The sequence below is a fragment of the Anser anser genome (genome assembly GCF_964211835.1).
Source record: "Anser anser genome assembly, chromosome: 1".
Lineage (NCBI taxonomy): Eukaryota > Metazoa > Chordata > Aves > Anseriformes > Anatidae > Anser > Anser anser.
Genome location: NC_139720.1, coordinates 56767871 through 56794826, shown reverse-complemented (window position 1 = coordinate 56794826; position 26956 = coordinate 56767871). Strand labels below are relative to the sequence as shown.

The following is a 26956-nucleotide window of genomic DNA, read 5'->3' as shown; positions in this document are numbered from 1 at the left end:
ATTATCCAGCTAGCTTGCTCAGGAGAGAAAGAAAATAATGTTTTATCTCTAGGAGTATAGGTGGGAGGTAGAGGCCACTAATTCCTGTTCCTAAGTGTGTTGCAAGGGGCCTCTCTTTTTCTCTTGTGACTGATAAGATGGGATGATGTTGAAAAGCACCTGTTTGGAAAGTTCAAAGGGTTTCCAGAGTGGGAAAAGAGAGAATTTGAACCAAGGTTGATGACTGTGGGGGTGACTGTAGGATAACCTGGGAACTGCCGGTGAGGGAGGTTTCCATCTGTGTCAACTCCTTGTATGTAAGAGAAGTTTACGAGGTGTCTCCCTTGCTAGTAAATGGCACTAGGAAGAAGTATTTGTCCTGCCGACTGTTTCTTTTTAACTCCGTAATAGTACATAAGCAAACGGTTTGTCAAAGATTTCAGCCTGAAACCAGTAAAGGAGGATAACTGCCACTTGAGCAGGATCTACCAACATGAAGCAACTCTTCCTGGGGCATTTTTTACCTGCGTCTGTGAGAAGCGTACCTCCTCCTGGGATGGCAATGTGATTGCTCAGAGCTCTGTAAATTTGCGTTGACCAGGGGTTGTTCAGGAGTGGGTGGGGTTGGTAAGACTTTTCACACACCCCCCTTCTGATGTTGCCTTCCCCAGATACAGCAGTACAGTTTTTGGTCTCAAGCTGGCCAGAAGAGAGGAGCAGGCAAGTGTGCTTACTTTTGGGTTGCCTCTGTTTCTCCTCCCGACACTCCTACAGGTCAGCTGGGCACTAGTGGGGAGAGGAGCGCACCTTCCCAGCTGCATGTTTCCTGGGGCGCACCGAGAGCACGGAGAGCAGGAGAGGACTTTCTGCCCCGTGGCTGCTTTGCCAGGAAGATAATGGACCCCCGTGAATGTGTCAGCCAGGGGAAGCCCAGCCTGTCCTTTTCCATTGAGGAGATCTTAAAGAAACCTTCTACCAGCACCACCTCAAGCAGTGAAATCAGGACCAGAAGTGACTATGCTGAGACATCTTTAGCCCTAAAAGCAGGATCACCACTGGCCTTTGGTAAGTACATCACATAATGAAAAATGTTCTCCTTTTTTTTTTTTTTTTTTTTGTTTTTCAATCTCTAAAGCTAAATTTTGATTACGTAGAATTTTTATTCTTAAATTTAGCAGGAATTTTGGATTTCTGTAGTCAAGCACAAATCAATCATTATATACTCAGAAATCATCTTTAAAAATTAATTTCCTTTTAACCTTGTGGTAGATTTTACTCTTCTGCCAGCCTTTGGTGGGATTTTGTACAATATGAAGCCCTAGTGTTATTGAAGAGGTGCGTATGCAACCTCAGCAGTCATTGCAGGTAGCTCTCTTCAGTAACATCGAGGAGTTCTTATTGTAAACAAATGCAACATCCTTTATATTTCCCATTACAAAACAATGGTTCTGTTATTAAAGGAGAAAAAAAAAAAAAAACTGTCACAAGGAAAGATGGGCATTCAAACACAGGAAGCTGACCTAAAACTGCTGCAACTTAATGAAGCTGTTGGAGTTTCACTTATATCAGGTGAAACTGTCTGTGGTCTGGAATTAGGGCCAAATCTGTATCATTTTCTGATAAATCTGACCACTCATCCTCAAGCAAGAGAAATGGTCTGTAAGGGTCTGTAGCTGAGGAGTTTTAGAACTCAATCACCGGAACGAGACATGAGAAAGCATCTGTGTTTAATCATTTCTGCTTATCATCAGGGACACTAGGTTCTTTCGTGTACTAAATAAAGCCTACTTGTAGAGAACTAACATAACTTTGACTACAGCAAACCAGCAAGTGCATTAACCTTTTTGACTTCAGTTTCCTCAGTTTAGTTACTTCAACCGTAATTGAACTTTTACCCCTTCTGAAACTATTTTTTTCCTTAACAAAAATCAACAACAAACATATTCTGGATTTAGTATTTATTTTTGTTTTTTAATCTGTATGTTCCATGAAACAGAGATGTTTTATATAACCAGACACATTCAGTTACTGAAAAATGACCAGGAGTTTTGATGGAAGACTTTCACTCACGAGACAAAGCTTATTGCTACACTTTGCAATACACAGAGATCCTTCATGGATCATCACTCCATTTCCCCAAAAAATGGATGAACCAGTAGTGAGGGAGGGAGTCTTTTTCTAAAGACCTGATGGTTGAAGTAGCCACTGCTTATTCTCATTGTTTCAGCTCCAAACAGGATCCTGATCTAGACTGGAAAGCAAACAAGACCTAAATAAGGAAGGAAACTAAAAAAAATTGAGCTCTTGGTTGGTTACAGTAGTTGGTCTAGAGGTCAGTCCCACTACTGCTGCTTCAATCATCCTTTGCACAAGATTTGCACTTTCTTGTTCCCCCAGAACACAGGGTGACCTCACTCTGTACAGCAGTTGTCTCCTGACCATGGAGCAGAGCAAACCCACAACACATCTCACAGCCTGGGAGCCCCAGGCACTGGGACTGAATATAACAGCCAACTTTGAACTAGTACCTGCAGCTTTCCACGGAAACCTGCACATGAGGGAAAGGGATAGAGTTCTACTGTATTTTCTCAGAACCACAGAATAGTTCAGGTTGAATGGGACCTCTCAAGGTCATCAGTTCAAAGAAAGGATAAGTTTAAAGACAGACAAGTTTGCTGAAAACCACAGTTAGTGTTGTTGCTTAGCTGTTTCATGACTGGTACTGCTGGAGGGGTGCAGCCCCTAAATGTCTGCTAAATCTGCCAGTGCAGATCAGACCTTAACGGCAGCAAATCTAGGCTATGTTTTAAATACAGTCCTGAAACATAGAACTTAGTAATTTGTAGGAGCGGACAGGGACATAACTGATGCTGGTGCAAGCGTAACGGATCTCATGTGCTGATGGAGCCCAGGTGCCAGGTTGCCTAGTGGGGGGAAATGGTGGCATGAGCTCTGTGCGAGTGGGATTTAGTGAACTGAAATTCCTTTCCATAGGGCCCATGGCCATCACTTCGTGCCACTGGATCCAAAGTGAGACGTAACACCATGGAAAAGAGAGTCAGTGTTCTTCATAGCATGGACCATAAAAATGTATATTAACAACAGGAGACTCTTCTCTGGCATCAGAAAAGCATGGCAGAGACAGGGTTTTTTATAATAATTCTGTTTCGTGATCAGTATGTTGAAGATAACCAGCTCTGTTTCAATGTGCATGTCAGCTAAATGTGCCACTCGAAACACAAGGTCTGACAAAACTGTATGCAGGACATGGTGGGTTCTTGGGACTGCATTGCTGTACTGCCAGGACAGTCTCACCCCAAACTGCTCCACCTGAGAATACAGTCAGTTTTCCACCTTGAAAGCAATGCAGGCAGAACAACCAGGCTTTGTCTTTGACTTCACTTCATCATCCAGCCAGAGAGAGACAGTAGCTGTAACAAGAGAATAGTGACCCTTCTCTCCCCTGCTAGAAAGCAAGGCTGGATTAATTTACTTAAGGCAATGTGAAATGTTAACTAATGAAAATAACATATACGCATGGAGATTCACTTAGCTGTCACTAGAGCTGGGAGAACATAGGAAAGCCACAGAGATATTTCAAAATGTTGTTTCACATTGCTTTTGCAACTGATCAGTGAGTTAAAATAAAAATTTAAAATAAAAAAAAAAAAAAAGAGGAAAGAAAAAGAAAATGAAGCTTTTTTACTGTTGGTTTCTGACTAGCTCCAAAGATTTACCCAAGCTAATTACTCTTTACTTTCCCATCAGAATTGCCAGTTTTTGCAGATAAGGTTTATTTCAAAACTGCAATACCCTATGCAGTACATCTTGGGCTAATTGCTGTATTTCATCAAAGTCATTCAACTTTATGCCATATAACACTGACATTAAAAAAATTGTGTAAATAGTTAGCTATATCTAATTTGACTCAGTGCTGGCCAAGGTCAGGGAACTGAAATGAGCTAGGGAACTTTTTGGAAATTCCAAGATGGGATACAAATCCAGCTGCTTTCCCAGAACAGCTCAGCAGCAGCAAAGAAGGAAGTACTGAGGGCCAGGGCCAAGCCATATCTTACTACAGATTTTAAGAATATTTACCACCTCCTATATGTTATGTATCTGAGCCATGTTGTGATCCATGAGAGCAAGAACTGAGCCATACATGTATCCATGGCTCCATGAAGTAGATACCCAGGCCAGAAACGATCATCCAGATGGTCTGCTGATCTAGGCAGCCTAGGGACCAAGACCACATTTGTCCTAAAGTCTAAATCTAGCCACTGAATGTTAAGAAAATGGGTGGAACCAGGAGATTCAGAAAGTCAGAAATGAGGACACAGAGCTTACCCTGGAGTCTTTTTCCAAGGCAACCCAAGGGCGCTGGATCAGATGACCTTCATAATTTGCTTCCAACCTAAATTATTATGCAATTCTTTGACAAAAAGAATGTGATGTACAGTGCTAGCCACTCATAGAAAGGTGTGATAGGAGTCAATCACATATAATAAGATCTCTGTACCTGATTCTTGTTGTGTTAAGGGTATCTCCAACGGGGTTTGGAATAAGGAGTGTAGTCTTCCTACAAACCCAGTTGTAATATTAAACATTTGTGAGTTTACTATACAAAGGTGACTTACAAGATGACCTGGAACTGCAGCTGTTGATCTGAAGTCTACTGAAAGTTTTGAATTTTTGAGAGACTCCTACCAAGTTAAAAAAGGAACAGGGAAAAAGAAGACATGTTAGTATTCAGCCTATGTTTCTCCCATCTTATTTTTGTCACAATGCCTAGAAAGAGTAACTATGGCCTTTGAAAGGGACACAAATAAGCATGCCCAACAAGTGTTGGTCTCCTTCTTGGTGCCAACTCCTTCATTATAAACAGAGAAGACTAGCAGCCTGTTTTAGAAAAAGGGCCAGTACACTAAATGAGTCACTCATCTTTTAAGTGAATTGGTCCTTCTTCTGAAATCCTTTGGAACCTGATTTCGATGTGCTTGAAAGTACATCTGAAATAATTTTTCATTACTCCTCCAGTTTCTGTCAGTGAGGTTCCACCAACAGGAGGTCCTTTGTCAAGGCAAGGAGAGCTTGGGATGAGGATGTTGCACCTGGGAAATTAATAGTAAAAGCAGTAACAGATACAGTAATTATGTTATTATGTCTGCGTTATGCCCTGTTGTGTTAAGGATATGCAAATTAATCTGAATTTAACTGTGGCTTCACAAACAAGTGTCAATATGATAATTGTTTACTTCACCAGTAGCAACACTCCACCCCCGTTTGTTGCAAAAGAGGAAACAAATGAAGGAATATAACTGAATAGATACCACCTGGCTAATATCAACAATTCACCCCACCTATAACAAGGAGAAACAGACCACCTAAAAAAAAAAAAAAAAAGAAACAAAAAAAAGTAGAGGAGCAAGAGAAAAACAGCACAATAAAAAGCTGCTTGCATGTCTCAGTGACAGACTCTTCCTTGCTCAGAGCCTTAGTAAGGCCTTAAAATCATATGCTTGAGGTCTGCAACAGGTCTGTCTCTCTCCAGTGATTACACAAAGAGGCTTAAATGGAGCTTAGAGTATCTGAAATAACTTCCTGTTTCCAAAAAAGAAATCTTGCAATCTTGCCTGACATTTCCCATCCTTTCCTATACAGCTGAAAGTCAAAATAAAAAGACCATTTTGGGCCACAAGTCAAAGTAATTTCTGTGCATAGTAACAGTATGCTCGGTAACAAATACCTCATGTTGAGCCAGGCTGAAATGTCATCACCATCCCCACAACAAAAAGGAATGAAGAAAACCGCATTCCCTGGAGGCAATCTTACCCCATGACAATTAATAGATATTTTTCAGAGGTCTCTGCTGGAGCCATATGAACATGCACTGAAAAATACTGGCTAGCCTAGAGAGCTGCCACTGCAGACAGGAGCCTTGTTTGTTGAGGAGAGCCAGTACCAGAGAAGGTTGCAATAGGGGCAGGACTAGACCTTGGGGCTCTTAAATCTCAGGTCTGTGCTTTAAACTCAGTATCATCTACCTTCAATCTTCTCCAGAAAACTTTGTTGATTTCTCCAACCTCTCTATAAGGTTTATATCACTGTAATTTACTTCCTTGATCTCAAACAACAGATTCTCCCACTCCTTTCTACCAGTTCACGCAAACATTCATATTTTCCCATCTGTCTAGGACAGATTTCCACTGGGATTCCCATGGGACAGTGGATTCCCTCCCTGTTTTCTTTTCTTCAGCCTGCAATGTTATCCATGTCCATATGTAAGCCGTGTTCATCACTGGGGTATGCAAGTACCTCAGGGAAATACTTTGAGGGGGAAAAGTTGTATATGAAGGATGAAGACTTGAAAAAAATTTCTATAACTTAGAAAATGCCAATGTCATTCTGAAGAAGGTTTAGTGACTACCCCTAAAAACACCTTGCTCAGGTACCCTTGTCTTCTTCATTACTGTAGGATATAAGCACTGTCATTTCCGTCCATATTCATCTTCACAGCATCCCATCGAGAAAGGGAGTACAGCTAGTCCTTAATTTAAGGATGGGAGATTCAGATAGAAAACCTGGGCTAAGAACCTACACTACACTGACATCCTCCAAGCTCTTGAGCAAATCATTTAACCCCAGGCCCAAGTTAGTGACCAGTTCCAGGTCTACCCTCTCCTTTATCCCATGAATGTTGCTTGAAACCCTACCTTTTTCTCTCACCAGAAAACTCAAAATGAATTGATCCTAACTGAATTAAATGAGTTCCATTTTGCACAATATGCTTCAAACACAGAGGTGGAGCTCATACCATGTTCTTAAAGTCAGCATGGCTGGATGCAGGCTGTTGTGTTTAGAAGTTTCCCCAAAGATTTGTGATAAATTGAAAAGATAACATTTAAATAATCATTCCTCATTGACTTGAACTTTTGGCTGATTTCCAGAGCTCCTGTAACTGTATTTTCTTCATGTCAGTGTAATCCCTCTGTACAATTCCTATTGTGTGGGCTTTTACTGAGGGCAGAATTGGGCACTTTGTCTCCAGATGTTATAATTATCATTGCTCCAAGGCTGGCTAGAAATAGAACTTATTATTTGTTCAGAAAATAAAACTTTGACAAGCCTAAAAAGTTAGATGCTTTGCCAATGCTATATCCTGCACCAGAAGTAAAATAGGTATTAAAAATGGAGTTTCTACCAGTACAATATGTTGAGTGTCACAGCTGTTATTTGGATATAAGAGGAGAGAAGGAAGAGGGGAATAGCCCTAGGTGCTGCAAACCCCAGAGCCTAGATGTGGGTGACTGCTCAGGAGTGAAGTCCATTAATAGCTTGATGTTCTTTGGTTTTAATAACAGACAAATCTGTGCTGTAACATTAGCTTCACTCTGGTGCTGACCATGGCGAAAGTCTATTGTGCTTATGTGTTGCCTCTTACTCTGCCTTTCCAAGCAAAGAAATCCAAGGGGAAAAACTAGACCAAATTCTAGGCTTGCCCATTAAAGCAGCACAGACCCAATTATCTTGTTTCTTGTTTCTTGTCTGCTTAGTTCTACACTCCCATTCTGAAAATTTCCCACAAGGGTCATCCAAACTTTTCAGGTGGAATGAAGCAGTGAGTAGTTTAGATTTTGGGGGGCAAGTTTACTAGGATCATGCTCCTGCAACATAGGGGTCATCCTGGCAATGATGCACAACACAGGAAGATAAAGGCCATTTTAACTATGATCAGGTTTGAATGGTAAAATATCTAGACCACACTCATGTTTCTTTTCTTTTCACACATACTGGAAGGTGCACCTAATGACAGTAGCTTTATCAAAGCTTTCTCGTGCTGTGTCCTTCACAGATTCCAGCAGCAGGAGTCAATCGGAGAATGACTTACCTTCGGATAAAATGCTTCTCCCTGCCATGTGTACTACACCCATGACCAGAGCAAAAAAAGTGCAGGGAGCCCACTGCAGGAGACCTACTGACAGCCCAGCTTCCCTCTTGAGTGAGGAAACAGGTCGTGAACACCCAGAAGGCAAAAGAAAACACGATGAAGAGGAAGATCAGCTATGTGATTTCCCAGTGGACCATCCGCTTCATGGTGAGTGCCTCTAGATTCAGACTTTCTCCCAGAATACCCCAAACCACAGCTGTTATCTTACATGGCACTACGTGGCAATACATAACAGCAGACATCACAAGTATTTCTTGTTAAGCTCTTGCCTGAGTCAGGGGGATGATTCTTCAGTCTCGTCATTGAAAACATGGAGACCCACCCTCTGAGCTAAGCTCTAGCTCAGGCTTGTAAATCCTACCAGTTTTAATGACAGGGACTGCTTTGGGTGTTTATTGCCCTCCTACTTTGGGTGGCAATCTACCGAGCTAGCAGGAAATGGGCATTGCACAACGTGGGGAGCGAGGCTGCTGAACATGCCACATCAGCTTAACGCGTTGTATACACCTTGGACCCACTGCACGGGTGGTGAAGAGGTCATCACCATGCACACAGGCAAACTGTCGATATGCAATAGCTCTGGCATGTAGGATGTGACAAGTGCCGCTTTAAGTTCTTTGAGTTTCTGGAGAGGTTAATATGGACAGTAATACTACACTTCAGAAAACAGGTGCTTGGTAGCAGTAGTAAGATCTTTGCTGCATGGTTCGTTATGATTCACTCCTTTCTGAAAAGAAAAGAAAAGAAAAGAAAAGAAAAGAAAAGAAAAGAAAAGAAAAGAAAAGAAAAGAAAAGAAAAGAAAAGAAAAGAAAAGAAAAGAAAAGAAAAGAAAAGAAAAGAAAAGAAAAGAAAAGAAAAGAAAAGAAAAGAAAAGAAAAGAAAAGAAAAGAAAAGAAAAGAAAAGAAAAGAAAAGAAAAGAAAAGAAAAGAAAAGAAAAGAAAAGAAAAGAAAAGAAAAGAAAAGAAAAGAAAAGAAAAGAAAAGAAAAGAAAAGAAAAGAAAAGAAAAGAAAAGAAAAGAAAAGAAAAGAAAAGAAAAGAAAAGAAAAGAAAAGAAAAGAAAAGAAAAGAAAAGAAAAGAAAAGAAAAGAAAAGAAAAGAAAAGAAAAGAAAAGAAAAGAAAAGAAAAGAAAAGAAAAGAAAAGAAAAAAAGAAAAGAAAAGAAAAGAAAAGAAAAGAAAAGAAAAGAAAAGGATAAAACAGCACAGTGCAATTTCAATGAAGGCCGTTGAAGGCTCCTAGTGGGTTCATGTGACTGCAAATACAGGTGGCTTCACTGACATCCACACATCTTCCTTAGCCCATACTCTGCAAGTTGGCAGAGGAAACACGTCTTTGTGTGAAATACATCTGAAAGAAAAGCCTTGCTCCTGCAGCTGCTGCTTTGGTATACATGAGTCTTGTGACAAGCTGCTGTCACCTCCTCCTCTACAAGACAAAGTCTGTCTTGATGCAGAGAGAAGTGTCGTAAGACAACCAGATATTTTAGCCTACTTCTGGCCTGTAAGCTGCAGGAAGCTGATGGCAGCAGAGCAAAATCATGTGTTGCATCCTCAAGGTAGAGCCAGGGCAGCATGTCTCTGCCACACAGAACTGCCTGAGAGTGTTAAAAAGAATTTCATGAGGGAGGGAGTTCCCAGCCATGGGGAGGCCACTTTCCCAGGGTGTCAGAGGAAGAAGGCAGGTGTCCTGACTCAGCACTTAGTTTCAGTGACCGGCACAGTGGTTGGTACCAGCCTCATCAGCAAAACAGGGGGAAAGCACGTAATTACCTGCATAAAACTGAGCCGAGCTGAACAGGCCCTTTCAATGACAACTTGTATTTTAAAGGCATTTTAAACAAAATCCCTCTGTTCTCTGGAGGCAGTGGGGTTTTGAAACCAAGCAGAGGTTTAATGATCTGCCGTTTTCTAGGCTCCTGGTTCCCACAGTTGCTGAGCCTTTGATAGAAACTAGCTGAAGGAGAGGGAGGATCTGAAAACACTGGATTGGCATTTTCCCCACAGTGCACAAACAATGATGTTTCAGATTCTGTGCACACACTGTGTCATTCTTAGCAGAGAGCTGAAGCCCTGGGTTTAAAATACTTTGCAGCATCATAAGCTCCAGCCGCAGTCCTCCACTTCATGTTAGAGGAGAAGAGCAGGTGGCTCCTTTTCTTGTGCCTCTGGCTGAGGCTGGAGTCACCTTTTCCAGATATAGTCAGCAGCAATGCCTCCAGGAGAGATGGGATGGCACCATCCCCTGCAGCAGTCTATAATCTTTACAGCTTGAGCTAATAGCAAATGAACTTCTCTTACCATGCCTAGCAACTCTGTGCCTCAGGCATACTTTTGGCATAGTAGCTATGGGATGGTTATATGTCCTCTAAGAAGGCATCTTGGTGGTGCCAAACACCCACAGCATATGCCACAGAGGTGTCCTCAAGGTCTGCCTTGTGTTCACACTGAGTATGCTTACAAGTGCCCAGGGGAATGGCACCAGCTTCAGCAGTGGGGGAAAATTCTGACATGGGGGACATCAGTCCCTCACCCTTCTATCTGGATAAAGCACATACATGAATTGAGACAGAGGGCACTAGGCTCTGGGTAAGCATACACGTGTACAGTTTTCAGGGAACAAAATAAATCAAGTGAAGAAAACAAGAAGAAACAATATCACTTTGAAGGGAGGAAAGCTGGTGTTCGGTGCTTTTTGGATAGGATGAGAAAGACGAGGAGGAGGTCATGACTATACACCCTTCATGGGCAAGAGGTTCAAGACAGCAAGAGCACCCCAACCGTGAACCCTGAGCATGGATTTGGAGCATGCTTCCAGGCAAGCCTATAACATTACAGTGTTCCTAAAAACTTGTTTTTCCCAGAAGATGGCTTATGCGACTAAGCGGTATAGAAATGCAGGGTCATTTAAACTAAATAGATTTATGCCCTTATCACAACCTATTTACAGGAAGCAATGCCTCTTGCACTTTGAACTTAGAGGCTGCATTGTAAGCAAAAATAAAAAAGAGAAAAGCCCTTGTATGCTAGAGATATGCTTGTGGTGCCATTTAATTCTGCAAAGCTCCCATTTGAATTTGGAAGCCTTCATTCTGCATGTGAACACTTTCACCTGTGACTTAAAAACAGGGCAAACTCTTGTGGCCATCGGTCAGCATCACAGCAACATGTCCACGTAAATGCCCGAGTTAAATACTGAGCCCCCACTTTCCTTTTAGTTCCTTCTCTCTGCTCTGTGTGAAACTCTTGCGACTTGACCAGTTCATCACGGCTGAGCAGCAAAGCATGAGAGGAGGACATGCTCCATGCTGGCCAGATCTGTGGCAGCTCCTGATGGAGATTGCCATGATACTAGTTCAGATCGTCATGGGCAATTCTTTTACATGTGCTGGGTCTGGCTGTATACATATCTGTGTGTGTGTCTGCTCTAACTTTTTACTTCCAAAGGCAGTGGATGAGTGTGCCCATCAATGCAATTATTTCATTTTATTATTAGGCTGTTAAGCATGGGTAATGGTTCCAGTCCTTTGCTCCAGCCAGGGAGCAGTCAGTACCTTGGAGAAACCAGATAGCATCATCAGCTTAATATCCTGGCAGATGCCCAGTCTTCTGGGACTTCTTCTCTGGGCAATAATTCAAGTACAAGGTAGATCAGGCTTCCACAAATGGGGCTTGCTCCTAATTTCACTGGGAACTGGGGGTTTCAGGGCCTGGGAACAACTGCACAATGTTATTTCCTGCAGCTCATATCTTCATTATTCACTGTAGAGGAGTGTGCCATAGTGAGTCAACGTCAGTCAAATATTTCTATAGCAGAAATCCTCTGCTCATTGCTAACTGGGGTCTTTTAACTACTCTTATAGTTTTATTATTATGATAGTATCTTTGATCCCAAAGCATATTGACAAATTCTGCTGTCAATTATCATAAAGACAATGGAAAATATGGAGATGAGCCCAGTCCTGGAGAACTTCCAGTATAAGTCATGTCTCTTCTGCATTGATGCCAATTGCAGGCATCTTTAGCTTAGTGTTTATGTTTTCTCTGAAGCCATAAATTCATTTGTTCTGTTCATTTGCGGATGATATGGTCAAATCCATGTACCCCTGTGAAATGGCATGGTTTATCACTTGCAGAACAGTCTTTTCCCCAATATGCTGACTTAATGCATTTATAAAACACCCAAGAGACAATGAAGCACTGTATAATCACAATTCCAGATAAATATCGGCTGCCCAGAATACACCAATGGGACTGAGAAAAAGGGCAAAAGCATCCCATTGTCCTGAACAACAAAAGGAAGCAATTCTAAATGAAAAGGAAAACCAGGGGGGAAAAAAATAAATTCCTATATACATAATTCTGCTGCCATCAGCTGTCTTACCAGTCTTCTGTTTGTTAATGTGAATAGTCCCTGCAGTCCTGTGTCTCTGAAGTGCAGTATTCCTATACACGCTGAGAAATGCAGCGAACCATTGACCTTGATTTAGTGGGTTTACCTGAAGCATTGTTGAAGGCTAGTTCTTTTTTTTTCTCCCTCTTTGAAGACTAACTGTTTTTAGTCACACCCTGGATATTAAATGAAAGGCATTAAACCTGAATCCTTTACTCTTGCCCTTCAGACTACGTTCACACAGCAGTCTGACTGATACAAGTAAGCACTGAAGCAAGAAAAGTTGTTCGCAGTTGAGGACTATCATAAATTCTATTTGTGCTTTTTTGTTTGTTTGTTTGTTTTTGTTTTGTTTTGTGTTTTGTTGGTTGGTTAAAGTGAATGTTAGCATGCAATGCTTTTCTTCAAGAGCTCCTTCTTTCCCGGGAATTTTAGATCCGAAGGGTATATTACACAGGAGCCAGAGGTTAATTTGTTCCTGCTAGTCAAATCTATGTAATGTGACCACTTGTAAAGTTGATGGCACATCTTGATAAGTTTACTTCAAAGGTCTTGCAAGTACTTATTGACTTCTCTGGAGTTGTCTGAGAACTTTTCATTACATCCCCAGGATCCAGTGCTTTTAATTACCGTTCATTAAAATTGATGGCAAGCCTTTTACTTACTGTATTAGTAAATGCTTTATGCTGAAATTAGAAACATCAGAGACTATGTACAATAATAATGATGGAATTATGTTTTATTGGAGGGGGAGCAGACTCTGAGGCTGGGATGTAAACAAGCATGCCTGATTCATGTTTAGAGGTTTGCAGGTAATCACAAGGAGCTGAAATAAAGCAGGGAAAAAAAAAAAAAAAAAAAAGAAAAAAAAGAAAAACAAAACACCTGTCTGCGCAACCTGTAATAAGCTCAGCTTTCTGACAAAGGTGGTTGACCAGAGAGTGTGGGGAGAGCAATGGGGAACCTGTATTTCTGTATTTCACAATGAAAACCATTATTGGATTAGTCAGGTCACTGCTTTCTCGTTGTTCACTGATTGTGAGCATCTTTAAGGTGAATTTTGGCAATGGCAGGGCAATCTCAGAAAGTATGTTTTAAACCTGAGATGTAGGTGAGTGGGGAAAAGTACATATATACCTGCCCCAAATTCACTTTGACCTGAAGGAGTTCATGAACATGGAGGTCATTTAGCCTGGGAACAGAACTGATACCAGGTGGTGGAAAATACCACGCACCCCTGTCAGTTGAGGTCCCTCAAGCCACAGTCTGTGTGCTCCCTCCAGACTTTTCACAGACCACTGGCTGTGCCAGACTTATGCACAACAGGACAGCATCATTTGTAAACACCATCAGCTCTTTGCTGGTGATTGAGAAGGGTTATATTCACCAGGGGCTCAGGCTGATGATGAGCACCATCCTCTGCAACAAACTGCCCATGTGAATTGTTTCATGTGTGCCTTCTGCTTCCTGCCAGCTCCTCTGAAAAGCAGGCTAAGAAATTCCCGCAGCCACCACCGTACAGCTTGCTTAAAGGGGTTTCTGGCCTGTCATTTTTACCATTCCAACCCACACTGCCTAAGTCTACACCTCTCTGCGTTTCACCCTTGCTGTCAGGTGATTAGGCACTGTACTCTGCGCCAGGGTGAACACAGCTCTTCATCAAAGAGTTGCGGACTGAGGAGAAGGAAGTTGAGCCTTTAACAGTTTGAATCCTGCTGCTCTGCCTTGACTTCTGCTATGCCTCAGTGGCCAGCAGCTGGATGCTAAATGCTACGTTTCACTAGCAAGAGGCTCTAGGCAGAACACATTGTACATGTACAATTCAGATCAGTCTCACTGGCTATGCCAGTTCCTCTTGAAAGTGGCTGAAAAAAAAAAAACACATTTTAATAAAGATTAGCCACGCTGCTATACTCCCACGTAAATAATGCAGCACAAGCTCTTTTGAAAGCCATGAGCCACCTCTTTAACTAGGAGAGGGACTGCCACGGGCACATCTCTGTACACAGACAAGCACATTTTGTCCTGATGCCATCAGCATGCTGTAATAGCTCTTTTATAGAGTTGCAATTGTTTTTGCTATGGGCTTGACCATCATAAGCAGAATGTCACCAGAGAAGAACAATGCTCAGAAAAGTCACTGGAAGAAACCAGCTGGGAGACTCAAATATCTATAATTGGTTGAATCAAAAAGAAGAGAGAGAGTTACTTCTTTTAAAAAGGCTAAAAGGAAAAAAACACAACCCAGCCAGATATAATGAGGATCATTGTCAAGGCTCCTGAGTTTCTCTCTGAGAAACAAATGGTACAGTCATCTTTGTTACACAGAGAAAAATATATTTTTGAGCATATGAAGCTAAAGCCACTGCTTGCTTATGTAAGTGCTTTCTGTCTTATTGACAAAGAAGCAGCAAAATCTTTGGATCTGGCTATCAGATGCTGTGCGAGGGTGTCTGTCCAGAAGTGACAAAGAGGATTGCAGAAAGATAAACTGATCCCACAAGTTTTCACCTACCTAGATTACATACTTCAAAGCAGAGATGTGTCAGCACTGACTTCCAGCCCTTCTCTTGGGGTTTTGGTTCCTTATCCCTCCAGCACATGCCTCTCGTATTGAGACCAAGTAGGCTTCATACAGTCTTGGCCTGCTAATGGGCTAAGTGCAAATCGGAGGTGCAATTGCAGCATTGCAGAGATCTTCACAAAGTAGCATATATTTAGCTGGTTCAGGCACACAGGGCAGCTGAGGCACAGCAGCCTAAGGTGTAGGCTATTTGCCTGCTACAGGCCAGAATGAATTTGCCAAAGCACAGCGTTGCTGCAGATGCACAGCTTTTACTTAGCAAATGCAGGTACAAGTACTAGTCTTCAGTATTGATTCACTTATGCCTCTAATATCTCGCAGCTCTGTTATGGAGGGTGGTGAAAATAAGCTTAGCTAACATGGTATAAACAAGAGATCAGACTCCTTAAGCTACAAGTAGTATTAAAGCTTTAAATTGCCTCCTTTTTTTTAAGGGGGGGCAGGGGGGAGCATTGCTACACTTTAGTCCACGTGAATATTTGGAGATCAGAGATCACACAATACAGTACATTGGGTGGAACCTCTAGAGACCAACTTGTCCAACCCCAACTCTAAGCAGGACCAGCTTAGATCAGGTTGCATAGGATTTGTCCTGTCAAGTTCTGAATATCTCCAAGGCTGGAGACTTCTGAATCTCTCCAGGACTATGTTCCAGTGTCAAACTACCTTCATGGTGAAAATATTTTTTCCTATTATCTAATCAGAATTTTATTTGCTGTAATTTGTACTCATTGTTCTCGTCCTTTAACTGCACACCTTTAAGAAGAATCAGTATTTCAACAAAGTTTAAACGTTTCAACTTGCCCTAGGTCTGACCTAGTAATAAAGCCAGATCTGCAAAGGACAAATGTGCCTGTTTCTGAATTTAAAGAAGTTATACTGCTTTATCAGTGTGAAGAATCTAGCCCTTCCAATGTCAACAATAAGGCAATGTATAGACAGCTGTATCTCTAAGAATCTACAAATGCTGACATATCTAGCTGCCTGGTATTTTCAGGCTTGGTTTCAGCAGTCAGCTAACCTGCAAATGACTTTCACAGAGCATAAAAGCACACTTGAATATCCCCAGCTTTTACATAGAAAATAGCTCAGGAAACTCAGAGAGTCTTATTTCCCCAGAGACTCTACAGCCACGTTTGTAAAGCCAATGTTACACTTCCAACACTTTCTAGTCTTATATCTTCCACCCACATTCTTTATTAGACTGTAATTCTGAATGCTGTTGTTTGCTTTGGGATCTCTAAGCTAAGGTCCCAAGGCAAAGGAAAGTATCAAAGCTACAGTCAGAGAAAGTTTCATCTTGCAAGGCAAAATGTTAACATACAGTCCCAGATTCTTTCTTTTTTTCATAGTGTTTTGTGGGTTGGATTTCTTTTTTCTTTTTTGAAACAAAAATAGAATGACTGATTACTTATAGAAAAAATGCACTCTTCTAGATTTCCTACAGGCAAAAGCCTTGATTAGGTCACAGGAGTCTATTTTGTTAGCAATTTAATTTCATTTCCAGTTGAAATCAAAGCCTGTCCTTCAGTCTCTACTGGCCCCGTACCTGACCTCATGTTATTTTATTTTGTTTAATCTGATGTGTTCCAAATTTGAAAGATCTGGTTTCAGTAGAAGTGGCACTTCTGAGCACTGTGTAGATTCTTCCCTTACATAACAGTCTTATCTACAAAACAGCTCACCATGCCCTTCCAAGAAGGAAAAATGTGGAAGATGTAAGAGCACACTGACAGCAAGTTTCTTTTGCCTGTCACCGAGCTATGTGGGTTATTTTCATACAAAAGATGCTGAAAGGAGACACCAGAAACTCATGAGCCTATTCTCTCTTAAACTGTGTTGTCCAGTCCTGGACACCTTTGGGTGGGACAGATGATCTGGCAGATCTATTCCCAATCCCATCTATAGCATAATTTTTAATACTGTATGTTTCAAAAAGCAATAGGTCGGTCCTTCAGGTACCATAAGATGTCCCATCTGCCCAAAGTTTCTTCTCACACTTACACCAGCTGTGCATAGACTTTGTCTTCTCATTCTCATATATTCTTTGTAGGGTGGTCTTTCCAGATCCTTCTAGACTCATGATCTTTACTAATGAGTTTGTTCTATACCCCATCCCTGTAGAGATAGTATTACGTTGATCGTTAGAGATGTTTTCTTGAGTCAATGTAGGCTGATTAATTCAACAAACTCTGCACCAAGTGTCCTTCCAGCATCCAGAAATTCTTAAGCTGGTAGCCAAGTATAAATATCTACATTATCATCTCGGTCTGTAGTTTGTATGAACATGCTTTCTATGGAGAAGTCCTGCAGCTAATATGGTCTGATAATGTAAACCACTCCTTTTTAGCTCAGGTAGTATTCTCTGATTTGGGCACTAAAAGTCTTGCCTTTAGGTTTTATTCCATATTATACAGATGATGGCTGTCATGTTCTGTATTTACAGGCAAAAAATACTGATTACTGTTTGTATGGTACCCACTGTGATGGGGTCAGACCCAGCTGGCCTTTGGCATTCGTTTCATTCCTATCACGGTCCGCCTCAGTCATCATAATTCTAGAGAGTCTGGTCAATGTATGAGACAGAAGGGTTTACACTGGACTAAATCATTATTTGCTGTATTCTGATGGAATACTAAAAAATGCTTTTTTTTATTTGATGTGACATCCCAGATTTTGTAATGTAGACATTTTCTTTCTTTGCATAGTTGTGAAATTATATTTCAGTTCACTAATATAAAACATTAAAAAAATACATGGGTCTTTTTTTGATTCTTCAGAAATCTTCCAGGAGGTAGTGTGGTCTGTTCTCTTTCTTCTGAAGGCTTTCTGGTTGCTAGAAGTTACATAGACTGCCTTGACATACAAAACCTGGCAGGACATGAACCCTGCCAGCATCCCAGGTATTTATGTACAGTTGGGACTATAAGAACAAGGAGGTGGTCACAGTTGAGATTAGGTTAATTCCTCTACTCTGTTAATGTTGGGGGTAGAGTGCAGCTTCTTCCAGCTTTGGGGAGCAGTCTCCCACTCTGGCAAGAGGCAGGAGCTCAGCTCAGTATTCAGTGAGATATGTGGGACATCACAGGACGCCTCCAATTTCTGAGACCATGAGCAAGGTCAGGGCAGAATTCACTTGTCTGGACATGCTATATGAATTGCCCTGTGAAAGAGAAATATGAATACCATATGTTGTAATGATACAAATATAGCAGAGATATTCATTACTGTATGACAGGGTATGATGTACTTGACAAAATATCACCTTGGTACTCAATCTTACCTGTCTAAAATATCTCCCAGGAGGATATGAAAGCCAACCGCCACAGAGAGGTGTGAGGTGAAAATCTTCCAGACAAGAGACACTATGAACTAAGTTAGCGCTATCATATCCACAGGGGACATAGTGTCTTGGGATTCATATTCTTAGTAATGATAGTCCATATTTCCCTTTTTAATCCATACAGCAATAAATGCCCCTTTTCTTATAGACGTATTTTGTGAAGTTTCAAGTTGATGCAACTTTGTAATCAGAGCTTCAAGGAGAGGGTGCCCATTGCTATCTCCAGTATATATGCACAAAAATATTTCTCATTTCAAATCTTTGCCCCAGTGGTGTCAGCAAGATTCAATTTAAATGACATTTTTCCCTTGGGGCTGAAGCCAGGGCTGCAGTCTAATGAGTAGTACTTTGATAAACCAGTGAAAAGTCTAATGATATGGATTTAACTCTGTTGGACATGAGCTTTATTAGGTTGCTCCTGAGATATGAGAGTATTGACAGTGTTTATGATAAATGACGCTTCTCAGTTACTCTTGCATGGCTGGTCTCCTTTTCAAAGTATTTGAAGTGTTTAAAAAAGAGGAAATATTCACAACAGAATATATTAACTTACTGGTTCCCATATATTGTCTCCTGGACATCTTCCTACCAAATCAATGAGCAAAATTTTTTATTCCTTATTTTCTGTGTCACCAGGGTCAAAATTAAGTTTCCATTACAGAATGAAAGATGTCATTTTCTGGTTGGGGCAGAGCCCAATTTCCACCGGTTAAGGTGCTTAGTTACCTTTTTCACAGTTTTAGCCCCAACAAGGAATACTTTATGCTAATACTACAGGGGGAAGAGGTGTAAAGTCTCTTTGAGGGATTAAGCTAACCACCTCTGGGTAACTGTTCCCATTAGGAAGTGTATGCATCTAGGTACCTGGTATGTATTGTAGCTGTCATCAGACCATGGAAGACTAAAAGCAATTATTCAAAATGTTTGTTTTCTTCAGCAACATGGCGTCAGTGCCAAATACTTCAGGAGAGATTTGGAATTTTACATTCCTATCAGGCTGCAGTTTTACAAGCTCAGTAGAAAAACAAACAAACAAACAAACAAACAAACAATGTAACTTGGGGCATAACATTTTGTGCTGTTCATCCAATGTCATCTGGAAGATTTTCCATTTGTGCATCAGAGAGGATTCCAGCCTTGAGATGTGGCTGAAATCCATGTTTTGCAGATCAGTCGCCTTACAACTTATTTCTGCCACTCCCTTCTCCTCCTCTCTGCAAGACATCAACCCTTCAGCATCATTTCAGATCAACCCAGACCTTATTCTAATTTGCACCAAGTGTTACATAGTTCATGGTCTGAATAAAATACCTTAGTGTAGGAGGGCATTTTCAAATTAGTGTAGGTGCTGATGGAAAAGTCTGTGTCGTCACACTGCAGCAGCTGAAGGAGTAGAGCAGTCACAGAGTCCTCTCAGGAATTCATACCACCAAAAGGTCCCCATACACAGTTCTGTGGGTTTTAAGGCCTTATAGTTCTTAAGCACAAACGTGTTTAGAGATTTCCCACACCACAACAATGTAGTCTGAAGAATACTGTGACTTTTCTTTGTAAGGTAGTATTTTTAATGCAAATGTTACATGTCAGTGAAGTTGCTGACTATCCCTAAATACTGCTAAAGGAATGGTATGGAAAGAGAGTGGAGATCAGTTAGTCTGGAGTGGTTTAGTTCTTTTCACAATGTTCACCCACTTTGGGTACTCTTTGATCTTGCTGGCATCTGGGAGGAGTAAATTAATCAAAATCAATGGAGTGCCAGTGGAATAAAATCTAGGGGTAAGATCAAATTCAGACCAAGCAAATTCACTTATATTTGTAATTTCTCATCTTATCTGAACTTGTGTACGACATGTCTTCTGAAGCTGACTCTTCTAATTGTCTTGTTCTCCATCCATGAATCATTCCAACATTCAAGATCAGGTTGGGTGTAGTGTAGGGGTGGAGCAACTGGCTTGGGTGTGGCAGTAGGGTGGAATGGGTGCAGTGTTGTCAAAGAATCTTATTGGGTAAGAAATAGCTGGAGATGTCTGGTGACAAGGTGACATGGGAAAGTAGTTACTGCTGCCCTGGGGTGAGGAGAAGTTGGGTTTGTTGATTGTAAGGTGGTTCACTCTCAAGAGGTCCAGCAGTGCTTTTCTGCTTGAAGCTAACAGTGATCTAAAAGCCACCATATCACTCATCTCAATCTCATAAAGAGTCAGTACCTATCCAAAATAACTCAGATTCAACTTTTAAGGCAAGAATGAACAAGTTAATGCAAACAGAGCAAGAGAGCACAAGGAAACAACGAATAGGCTGCAGACTCTGTAGTAAACCCAAGCAACTTTGCAAGAAATACAAATATGCTAAAGAACTGAGCTTACACCAACAAGGATCTTGTTCTAAGATGAAGAAGCAGACCTGACACAGTTTGTCTATGGACAAAAGTTACTCCATTTACTCATTATTCCCCCACTGCCCAACAAGATTCACAGCCTCCTGACTGTGGAAAAGTTCATGTTAAGTCTAAGGAAAATACAGATTTCTATTTTATTTAATAAATATCTGCAGATGACCTTGGATATTCAAACCACTCTCCTGAGGGTGTTATTTCTCAGAGCTTGGGGAAAGCTTAGCAAAACCAGTATGACAGGAAAAGATAGGCATGGAAAATTTATAAGCTGAAAGAAAAATGGTGATTTGTTACAGTCATGAGAACAGCACCAAGACAAAACAAAGTATCCACTCATTCATTGCCTTTACATTAAGGATTTGTTCACAAATAGCTAATAATGGATTATAAATGAGCAGCAGATGTTGTGTGCATGTGACAGATGAGCAACAAAGGTCAAAGTTTCATGCAACACTAGAGGATGTTGATGACAAAACCATTGCAGGGTTAGTGTGGCTAAAATACATAAGGTTTTGTGATTAAAATACATAGGTTTCTGTAGTTGCTCATATGTAATGAATCAGTGGAATTAGCACTGCAAATAGACACTGTTGACTCTCTACTTCAATGCTAAAGTCCACATTCACTGTTGGGTCAAGAGACAGTCACCTATTGTAAGTACACCTACTGTAAGTACATCTCTAGAAGGAGTTGGAGATGACATCCCAGCTGCACAGCAATTTGCAGAAACTGCTGCATCTCTGAATCTCCTTGTGGTCATGTGGTCATTTGCTATGAAATTCAATACACCTTTCCTTGTTTGCACAGTTGAGAGGAAAGGGAAACGGAGAATCCGGACAACATTCACAGCTGAACAGCTCCAGGAACTGGAGAAGATTTTCCAAGTGACTCACTACCCGGATATCCATATTCGCAATCAACTGGCAGCAAAGATTAACCTCCCAGAAGCCAGGGTTCAGGTATGTTCTGCCTCCAAAAGGCTAAACTCATTGCACCAGTTCCTTATTCAGGGTATGTTCATAATAGTTTATGTGTGAATGACCATGCTAATGAAATACGTGATCTCTTTCTTACCTTACGGAGGAGGCCTTTTACAAATAGGGAAAAAAGTATTTGTCACCCAGTTGGGATTAGCCAAATGGGATTAATCAAAGGGTTAACAGGTGCTCTAAGCATCTTAAATGCACAGCAAATAGGAGTTGCAGATGGTTATAAGCAACTTGTTGGACTCTGTAGCAACAGAATGGCCATTTATGAAAATATTTATTAATCATCTATCAACCTTTTATAGGACATTGTAATTCAGTGCAAACTCTCACCCACATCCTTCTTCTACAAGTTCACAAAAAAGTTAAAATAACTGCCCAAATGAAAATGTTTTCTTACTGTTCTGTAATTTGATATCACGGACTATAAATGCCCTGGCTGTAATTTCAGTGCATGGAAACTAACCCTGTTTCCCCCAGCTATAATGTAGCCTTGCTAACAGAGCTCAAAATTGACCCCATGTGTTCAATGCATATGAAAACTGCTACAGTGAAATATACATACCACTGTGTATTGGAATTTGGTGTTATCAGGCACTGCTGTGATGATTTTTACAGTTCCTGTACTCACCATAATGCTGGAGTCATCAGTGTACTTCCATGTACATGTCCCACTCTAACAATCAAAGTTCAACACTGATCAGTTTATTGACTATGACATGCCTGGGACTATTGAGTAACTGTGGTGATATTGCTTCATATTTAGATGACAGGGAGAATTGGAGCAGCATAAATGTAATGTGCTCATTAGCAATATCAGTGCACGCAAAATGCATTTCTGATAGCATGGGAGTGCAAGCTGGGCTACTAGTCAGTGTTCCTGACAGAGCGCCAAACCACATGAAAGAACAGGACCATCTTCTGTGTAAAAAATAATTTTTAATCTCTAGGGAAAAAAAAAAAAAAAAAGAAGAAACGAAAGAAACGGAATTATCATGGGAAACATCAACCTGAGATGTGCAAGGAAGAAAAAACCCATCGTGTCTGAATTTCAGATAGCAAATTCCCTATCCAGACTGTTACACTTGACACGGAGGTTCTGCATTTGCCTCTGTATTGGCTGATAAACTGGTCACATAACTCAAAAATAGCAGTAACTTAGGTATTTTTGAAATCAGAGAATCATAGAACCAAAATAAGCTATAAGTCAAATGACTTCAGAGAGAGAATTTAACAACAGCAACAACAAAAAAGTGAGCAGCTATTGGGGTAACCATGTGAAACATTTCACAACTGTGTGAAAAGCTTGTGTCCCCCAATCAAGAAACAAAGCTATGTTTCCTACAAAACAATTTAAGTGGACAGATGGAATTATATCCTTGCATGTATGCATGCCTACATCCAACTCAAAATGAAGAATGCTGGATGAGTAAACATTAGAAACAGAAAGTTATAAAAAGAAGGAATAACCAAAGCTAAAGTATACAGGCCAAATATGTGGTCAGAAAAACAAAGGATCATCAGAAACTCAATAAAAGTACATTAAGAAGAAAAAAGTGAACAATTTCATTGATCTGTTACTCTACAGAAATAGTGGAATAGTCAAGGAGAGTGCAGAAATGGCAGAGATGCTCAGTCATAATTTCTGCTCTGTCCTTGGAAATATGTCAGGTAAGGTGGCAGTATCACATGATGGTGATGAGACACTTTCCATCAGGACAATATTGAATAGCAGCTACAGACTTACGTTTTTAAATCCAGAATCTCAGTGACTTGCTTCTAGTAGTTCTTAAAAAGCTGCTTGAGACACACTTTCGATCATCAGTTTTGATATTCAATCAGTCCTGTAGCACAGTGGAAGTTCTGGGGACCTGTCAGAAAGTTAATGTTGTGTCGGTATTCAGAAGGGTAAAGAGAACAACGACATAATGACTGACCTGTGAGCCAAACACTGATTTCGGCAAAATGGTGATAAAGCTTATATGAGTCCCTACTCACGAAGAATTAAAGAAATGGTAATATATTTAATTCTGATCAACACTGGCTTATGGAAAACAGATGTTGTCAAATTCATCTTTTTTTTGATTAATTATATACTTGGTTGATAGAGGTAATAACATTGATGGGATGTCACTGTAAGGACCTTGCCTTGGTCTTACATCCTTCTTGGATTAAGACAGCAGAACAGATCAAGATGTCATGTTCTAGTACACAAGAAGCAGGTGTTCAATTGCAAATGAGGACATTTCAAAGGAGGCCTCTCATAGGAACCATTTGCTGACACAGAGGTCAATGTGAACTGCATAATCAGTAAAATCTTTAATGATAGAGTTATGAAATGGTAAGAAGATAAAGGACTGGTAAATAAGGAAAAGGCTTGTTCTTTAGCGTGCCCTAGGTCATTGGTTATGTGTCTGCAAGAGAACAACACAGGGACAATCACAGAGCAACAGACAGAAGCCATTCCTACAACACGGGGAACACCACCCTCCCTCTGTGCTCTGTTTTAGCCCCTGTTTCTTCATACAACTTGCTGAGAACCCGCCCTCATTCTGCTCCTGGCTAATGCTACAGCTGTGATGGGCAAATGAGTCTTTTGTGAAATCTCAGGCAAGATTAAGGAAGCAATTGACCCTGGCTTTAGCACCAGTGTGATTTTCATGAGCACCCATGGGAATGTTGTTCTCTGTCTCAGTGCCACAGCTCAGGAACACTGGAAAATTTAAGGTTACTAACATGCAGAAAAAAAAAATGGTATCAGTAGGTTGCTATCTGTGGTGGATGGAGCAGGGAGGAATAGGATTAAATCCCAGTAAAGAGAAGTCAGGGTGCAGGTTTAGAAATCATTCTGGGGAGGGGGGTTTTTTGGAGCAGCTGGGCAGAAAAGGCAGTTTAGGCTCTGAACACAGCTATGCCTATATTAAAAAAAAATAAAAATAAAAATCTATGAAGTGAGGACTTTATCCTACATGCAGACTCTGGAAGAAGCACTTAAAAGGTTGAATTTTTGGCTTTGGCACCTCCCTCTATTTTCAATCACTTAATCGATGATAAAGAGGACTCATTTCATGGTTTTGTTTCACTATATAACTCCTACCTGGTAGAAAGGGAATGTTATAGTTCATACACACTGAGCAGTTGTCAAACACATACAAACCCAGCAAAAAAGGTCTGTCCTTTCAGTAACCTCGGATACTTCTATCAGCAATATAGCAGAGGTCTCCTGACGTTCCCATTACTTGCTGGGCAAGAGATGCAGAAATAATTGAGCTGTTCATTATTGGATTTAAAATGCATATATATTTACAACCAGCAGCATATGGTTTTGATCCCTAACACCTTGTGTTCATCTAAATCTCTTGCCAAGAAAGAAATGTTTACATTCAAACAGCAAGTTCCAAAGCCAGCTAGTCTACAATGGAAGGGGAATTCAACTTTCACAGCAATGCAACAAGATGTACTACTGTGGCTGCACAGTAAATGCTTGCATGCCTCAGCCAGAAGCCAGACAAGTCAAACCAGCTGAAAGACAAAGAAGCTCTCCCTCGAGAAAATTAGTTGTCTGTTGTCCAGAGCAAAAGAGATGGCAGATAACATAGAGTGCTGAGTGACTCAGAAGGTGGCATCCCCATGGGTCTTTTGCTTAGGATCCTTACATGAATTTCAGAATGTTACAAGCTAAATACAAGAAGAACCCTGTTACTATAGCTCCATGGGTGACACACGCTTATTGCAGTCCAGCAAACATCTAGGTGGGTCTTTTCCCAGTCTATTCATTTGAGAGCAGGTTGACAAAGTCCTGCCATGCAATAAGTTGTACCTCCTAAGGAAATCATAATGCCATATCTCTTGACTGCTGTGAAGCTTTGACCATGAAAGGATTTACTTTCCAAGGAGATCCCTGGAAGACCTGTTGCACACTGTCCTACTGTCTTTCCTTGAAGAGGGGGATGGACCTAGACCATTACTACAGAAACAGGGCTCTGCTACAACATCAAATGATATATAATCTTTATTAAAAGTTTTGAGTGAAACAAAACCAAATGCTCAATAACAGCTGTGATTCTGTGAGAGAAAAGTGGCTGTCATGATCGTGCAGAGATCCCACATGTTATGCAAAATGCAAAAGGTGTTGTGTCAAACCCCATGTTTTCCTTTAGGTTCAGCCTCTGGTTTTGCTGAGGTCATTTAATGAGCAGGAAAATTAATTGAATGTGAGTAGTTCCTTCTTTATCTGCTGCTCATTTCTGTGCCCTTTCATTTCTGCCTGTATCTAGATCTGGTTCCAGAACCAGCGAGCCAAGTGGAGGAAACATGAAAAATATGGCAACTTTGGTGGCCTTCAGCATCTGACAGAAGTTGATTTCATTCCTGCTCCCAAGGCAGATATCACAGTAAGTATTGGAGGCTATGTATAAAACCAGTGAGGGGGAGAAAGCTATCCTTCACCAGGTTACCTCTTCACATGGGACTATCCCAGAGAGGAAGGACTGGAAAGGACAAAAAGGTGATATGATCAAGTTAAATCCCAACAAATATGGTCAAATAAAATTTATTTTTTAAAATGTGTATTATTCCTAAACCTATTTTGTAAATATGCCATGAGGGTCATCCTACCCTATTTTACTTCTAAATCATATGCTTGTAAATCGTGCTTTGGATCAAAACATCTTAACCACCAGCAATGTCCTGAACAGGAAAAAATATGACATTTGTAACCACAAAGATGTGTTTCTTTAGGCAGTCAAGATCTTTTTACAATGTCCAGCCTACTTAGGGTCATCAGTGTTTTTTGCCCTTGCCCCGTACCCTTGCTAACTCCAGGGCAGTTAATCTAGGCTGGCACACAGGCTATTTCCCTGACAGGAGTGTTTCCATAGCTAGAACAAAAAGTATTTTGCCTTGCTCCCCAGCTGACAGCACATCACTGGGTTTTAGGGAGTCTATTCTTCTAAACTTTTCTTCTTAATTACTGAGCACCAGGGAAACAGCTAAGGTTGATTGCAAATTGTATCTAAGTAAAAGTCAGTATTGATTTACCTGAGACTTTGTTTTTATTCTTGAAAGGCTCCTAGCTTGATGCCGAGAAAGCTCGCCGCTACTGTCCCTGCTGTGGGATACTACTCACCACTGCAAGGGCAACTGACAACTGCTTGGCTGCCCAGCATGCTCTCCTTCATCCCTCACCACCTGGAGCTGCTGCCATTCCCCAAACCGTATTTACTTTTCAATGTCCTCCCCGCCTATGGCACCTACAGCACGCCGCTGCCCCACAAGTTGGAACAGAGCAGTATCTGCGCCAGCTCCACATAGAGGAGGATATGGAGGAGCA

General features: G+C 40.9%; 1 protein-coding gene across 1 annotated transcript; it reads left to right on the top strand.

The window, feature by feature from the left end:
• Positions 1–650: 650 nt before the first annotated feature.
• On the top strand, positions 651–26945 carry ISX (intestine specific homeobox). The gene is made up of 5 exons (XM_083819443.1): positions 651–1044; positions 7832–8074; positions 21446–21597; positions 25902–26018; positions 26692–26945. Exons 1-5 carry the CDS (start codon positions 876–878, stop codon positions 26935–26937), a joined length of 927 nt encoding a protein of 308 aa, XP_083675569.1. The 5' UTR covers positions 651–875; the 3' UTR covers positions 26938–26945.
• Positions 26946–26956: the final 11 nt, after the last annotated feature.